General features: G+C 35.1%; 1 protein-coding gene across 1 annotated transcript; it reads right to left on the bottom strand.

Annotated features, from left to right (window-relative positions):
- On the bottom strand, nt 2,144–5,386 carry LOC107608900 (GDP-L-galactose phosphorylase 1). The gene is made up of 7 exons (XM_016310675.2): nt 4,621–5,386; nt 4,230–4,348; nt 3,996–4,055; nt 3,600–3,842; nt 3,314–3,499; nt 2,941–3,189; nt 2,144–2,859 (listed from the first exon to the last, which is right to left on the bottom strand). Exons 1-7 carry the CDS (start codon nt 4,739–4,741, stop codon nt 2,521–2,523), a joined length of 1,317 nt encoding a protein of 438 aa, XP_016166161.1. The 5' UTR covers nt 4,742–5,386; the 3' UTR covers nt 2,144–2,520.

Here is a 5,750-nt window from a genome sequence, read left to right as displayed (position 1 = left end):
AGATTATGCCATTTGAACTATAACTCGTTGGCTCGGTTTAAAAAAAAAAAGATAAAAAATCATAGTTGTATTATTATATTTGTTATAATATTTTAGTGTCGTTTGATCTATATAGTGGTTTTCATTGATCTTACATGTTGATATAAAATTTTGTTGTTAGAAAAAATACATGGAACTAACTTTTAAGTAACCAATATTAGCTAAATTTTTTATTTGTTGTAACATTATTTTCTTAACCCTCAATTTTTAGAAAATTTAGGATTTAGAATTTAAAATTTAAAATTTAAAATTTATTATTCATAATTTAGAATTTAAAAAAAGTTAATTGATGTTGGCCACAAAAAATTAGTATATAAATACATGTGTTATTTAATTTGTTTTTAATAAATTTAATATTTTAATATATATTTCATATAGGCAGTTGATTTTTTTGGTAGATTTAGACTATATAACTTCAAATAATACATAAAGGTGTACAAAGAATGGGTGAAAGAATGAAAATCATGGAGAGGTTAGCTTTATGCTATTCATAACACATTAAGAAAATCGTTGTCCTAACACATCATTTTCATTCTTGTCATATGATTGTTGTATGCTTGGATTGCATTAATTAAAAGCGTGTATAGCAGCTTTAAGACTACTTTTGTGTTGATGGATCCTCAAAACAAGGCATCTTACAAGGGTAGTTAAGGCTTTTTGCATTGGCATGATGCTAAAGCTGTGTCATGAATGTCAATGCATGAACTATAAGCATGGGATGGTTATAGTAACACACATGAAATGGCAATGCATGCCTTAAGATAATGATCTCTAGAACATTCATTATAGATAGTATCCTATTTGGCATTTGCACAACTATGTTGTCTCATGTGATATTGACTCTATATTTTTGTCCTATCTTAAAGAAAGCAAAAGTATGGTTAATCTTGATTTGGTTTTAGTGAATATTTTAGAATGAGACCTAAAAAGCTTGTACAAAAATTTTATGTGCAAATCATCTAGAAGTTCTCTTTTTTAGGGGTGAGCACGGGTCAGTTGGTTCGTGTTTATGATAAAATTAGAATCGAACCAATCAAAATATAATTGGTTCGGTTTGGTTCAGATTTGCATTTTTTTGTACATGTATCCAAACCAAATCAAACCGATTAAGAACGGATTGTTTCGGATAATTAGGTGCTCGATAACTTTGAAATTCATGAAAAAAAACTAAATTTTTATTTTAAAAATTCAACAAGTACAATAAACATGTAACATTAATAGAAATAATCCAAACATGTTAAACACCAAATATATTAAAAACTAAACTCATTAAAATCAAAACATATTAATAATGAATAATCATTGTCTAATAAAAAAGCCATATATATTTTTTTATTTTTTTATTTAATTAATATATGATCGGATTTGTGGGTTGGTTCGGGTTCCGCACCCCCAAAACCAATACTCGAACCAATCACTAACAAAAACCATCAGTTTGGTTCGGATTGGATCCGATTACCCATTGATTTCAGAACTAATTTAATTAGTTTGGTTCGGATTCGGATGGGTAATCGGGTACCCGCTACCCGTGCTCACCCCTACTCTTTTTAGGTGTAATAGCCAATGAAAGTTGATTCAAGTCTTACATATTTTAGGTGTAATAAAAGCGTTTTACAAAGTCATATAATCACATCCGTTAATTGAATACATGTGTAAAACTACTTTACACTGACAGTGCATCAAAATTAAATTCTATTTTATAAAGATGCAAATTTGATTGTAAACCCTAAACTTTGAATAATATCAGTGCTTGAGAATCCATAGTTGAAGCATTTTTGTGGATGGACTTCAAAGGATCAGAACTAAATTTACAGAGAGATCAAAAAGGGAAAAAATGATAATAAATTAATAATATGGATAATTCTCAAAATGTGATCAAATTGATAACTTGATGATAGCACATAAACGTGTTAGAAGGATCATAACTTGATGTTAGAACTTAACAGCAATATCAAATGACAATAATAGATCAAGAAAAATGAAAAACTGGCATCATCTCAAACCAGATTCTAAAGAAGAACAATCACTAATATGGTCCTAAAAATACAGCACATACTCAATATATACATGCTTTATAACTAAATGTGGCAGGTTTCTGGCAAAGAAATGAAGAATTAGGTATATTCATACATCATGTCAAGCAATTTCATTACACAACGAGCACTTACAAGTCAACATTCAGCTCATGAGAGCAGTTATTACAGAAACAACATCGCCTTATCCCACTAGGTAGATAGGGTCGACTACATGGATCAAACGGCTACATGAGAGTAGTTATTACATATTACGAAGTCAAAAGACGGCGCAAAGCATAACAAAGCAACACAAAGCCACATAAAAGCAAGAACCTGCATACATAGCATACTTGCTTATTTGGTTCATTAAGGCACAACATAATGAAACTTAAAAGTAGCTTCTACCTAGAAGGTAGAAGAATGATTGTAGCAATGTTTGTTGTTGACATGAATAATGAAAACCTTGTTACTGAAGAACAAGGCATTCTTGTGTACCAGCTACCATGGCCTTGGCAGGACGAGCCTTTGATTTCGCTGCATTGACTTCCTCCTCGGAGGTTTCAGCCTTGACTTCCAACTCAAAAGAGGCAATGGCTTCAAAGATAAGAGCATTGACCTCTTCAAACCTCGCCTCAGAAAGCGAGACCTCTGCGAGAAGCCTCCAAGCATTGGCTTCGGATGCCTCTTCGTAATCCTTCTTCCTCTTCAGAACCATGTGGCCGCTAATCTCCCACACGGCAGGGTTCACTTGAGTGTCAAGAAGCTCAGCATCCACTTCTCCAAGAGCTTGTTTCTCTGCATAACACTGTTCGTCTAATCGCATCAATAATCTGAAAATTTTGGATATTTTTTCGAAAGATGAGTGATTATCGAGAAAGATTTGTACCTGTGGCAACAGAAAGACTTGTTTTCCAGAATCAGCAATAAGAACATTGTAAGGTATGTTGTTGTTCTGAAGGCAAATGCAAGCATCCGAAACAATGTTTGCCAAATCTTCCAGTGTATCACCACCCTCAAAGACGAGACCTCTAACAGGATACTTCAGGAGTTCAGAGATCTTCACGCCAGCGTTCGATTTGGCAATTTTCTTGGTTGGAGCCTTCTCAATTGGAAAGGGTGCAGCCAAGTAATAAGCCTGCACAATTCAAAATAAAAACCAAATTGCAATTCAATACTGACAGAATATGTAATCTCCAGTAAACAAATCTACATAACTACTAAGGTGTCATGCTAATCTTATGACGATAAGTAACCGTTACCTGGAAATGAAGATGGTTAATAGTGGCGAAAGCGCCCAAGCTGTTGTAACCCAGACGGAAATATGGATTTCCAGCTTCTGCTGCCATGTGAAGTGCAAGCAAGAAGCTCTCGTGATCAATCCTTTGCGGCAAGCACTCGAAAATCCGGGGAATCAGTAGCACATGCCCATACTCAATAGGACTCACCTGTTAAGAAAGACCATCACATATATAAAGTGTCTATCATATATATATAGTTTAATTAACCATCAAAGACATAAATTGAGCATAGGTTAAGAAAACATACATTGATAGCAACAAGGCTAGGAGAATTGTCAACATCAATTGGAGCATTTGGAAAGAACTGGACTTCCCCATCGTCGCTGGACTCGAATTGGAAGAGGAGCTCTTCCTGGCCAACTTTAGTGAAGTTGAACTTGTTCTGATCAAAAGGCTGCAGGACCTTGTCGACACGGAACTCAGTCGGCCTCTTCTTGAGGTGGCGTCCCTCGTTCAGCTGTGCAATGAAGCCGTACTCGCCCGGAATCACCTATACAGAAAAATCACAGAACACATGAAAACCAATCCCATATACATATCTATGCATCTAAAACTCTAAATTCTCGAAGCTTAAAAAGACTAACAGGTAACATCAGATCCCAAAATAAGAGATAAATTAAGAGAAGGAAGAAACAATCTGGACCTTGGTTTCGCAGGCAGTAACATCATACCGGAAAAGCCCTCTTTGCATACGTTCTTCCCACTGCCATCAAATGACTTCCAAATTTCAATGAACAAAAACAAGCTGCTAAATGCTAAGACTTTAAAAATAGGAAAAATCTTAACAAAAAACGAAACTTGAAGAACTAAATTACATAAGAAGACTTGTAATTGTAAATAGTTTTTCATGATCTGAAATTCAGAGTTCCACCATTACCTCCCCAAGAATTAGTGAATCCAAGAAGGACACAGGTGGCTCCCCACATTCTTGGAGTGCCAAGTCCTTCCCTTTAGCTTTCTCAAGCCTTTTGAAGGCATACAAAGGAAGCTTTGCCTCTGCTCAAAACCAGAAAACACAAATCAATCACAAACACAAACATAGCCCATAGGAAATTATAAGTTGCTTTAAATAAATCACAAGCACTTTTTTTTTTCAAAATTATAAGTTACTTTAAATAATATTAAGCTGATCCAAACACACAACATAAGTTATATACTCTAACCAAGTAACCAGAAAGAAAATAATACATGTTATATTCATGTACCACAAACATAAAACAATAATAACAAAAAGAAGGCATGATAGAAGAATTCCAAGTTCCAAGTACCTTGAATGCAGCAGCTTTTGAGGCAGTTACGACCGCATCCTCCAACAGGGCGAGTAGCCTCTCCACCCTCCTCTTTTTGATAATTAGAAACAACAGTAGGAACCCTCTTAATTCTCAACATCTTCTCTTCTTTTTTTTTTTTTTTCTTTTCTCTCACTCACAAAAAACACCCCAAACAAAGCAAACAAGAACAAGAAGAAGAAGAACACAAAGATCTCACTATATTTGCAGCTTAAGTTAACTTAGCAGAGGCTTAAGAAAAGAAGAAAAAGTAGCAGAAAGAAAGAAGCAACTACTCTAAGCAACTAAACTAGAAGAAGGAGGAGGAAGAAGAAGAGCCGCCACCAGCGAGGAAGAGGAGGTCGGAGGGGCTACCACCTTCAGAAGGCAGAGCACCACGCCCACCGTGCGGCGAAGGGTTGGATGTAACAACTACGCAACCCTTGCGTCGTACAGTTCGGACATGAAAGAGAACCCGAGATGCTCCGTGAATAGCCGTGATGTCTGCAACTCTTCTACCACAGGGTTAACACCCTCTCCGAGAATTTGTTATGCGAATGAATGAAAGCTGAGAATTTGAGAGGTACCCAACATGCAGAGGGATGGAAAGTTTCGAGCTTTGGAGTTTGGTGGATGGAAAGTGTGGTGAGCGGAATGCGTGGTTATATAGAAGAGATAAGAAGGGGAAAGAAATTGTCGAGAATTTGGGGCTGTGAATCAATGAATGAATGGGTTTTGTTTTGTTATGTGTGTGTGTGTTTTTGTGACTTTGTGTTTGTGTTTGCAACCAACTTACTTAACGTGGTGGCTTCAGTACTTCTCAAGGAACAATTGGCAACAACTATATTTTTTTTAGGGCCGTTACGTTACCAATAACATTTCTGTCAACTTCTGCTAACTCTTATTTATAACTGTATTTAATAGAAGTATCTTTGTGAATGTGTCTAATAAAAATATCTTTTTTATAGCTATGTTTAACAGAAGTATTTTTATAGATATATTTTCTAGATGTGTCTCTTTATATATGTGTTTAAAATATAATAATTAATTATCGTTGACAATAAATTGACAGATAATATATTGGTACCCTATATTTTTTCATATTTTTAAGTGTTTTACTAAATTATTAT

Source organism: Arachis ipaensis, chromosome B07, assembly GCF_000816755.2.
Source record: "Arachis ipaensis cultivar K30076 chromosome B07, Araip1.1, whole genome shotgun sequence".
In the NCBI taxonomy this organism is placed as follows: domain Eukaryota; kingdom Viridiplantae; phylum Streptophyta; class Magnoliopsida; order Fabales; family Fabaceae; genus Arachis; species Arachis ipaensis.
The sequence above is the reverse complement of the archived record's forward strand: the minus strand, read 5'-3'. Positions and strand labels throughout refer to the sequence as shown.

Coding starts and splice junctions, on each gene's coding strand:
- LOC107608900 (XM_016310675.2), bottom strand. CDS start 4,741: ATGTTGAGAATTAAGAGGGTTCCTACTGTTGTTTCTAATTATCAAAAA. Junction 3,843..3,995: donor TTACTGCCTGCGAAACCAAG/GTCCAGATTGTT, acceptor TTTTCTGTATAG/GTGATTCCGGGCGAGTACGG. Junction 3,190..3,313: donor TTAACCATCTTCATTTCCAG/GTAACGGTTACT, acceptor TGAATTGTGCAG/GCTTATTACTTGGCTGCACC.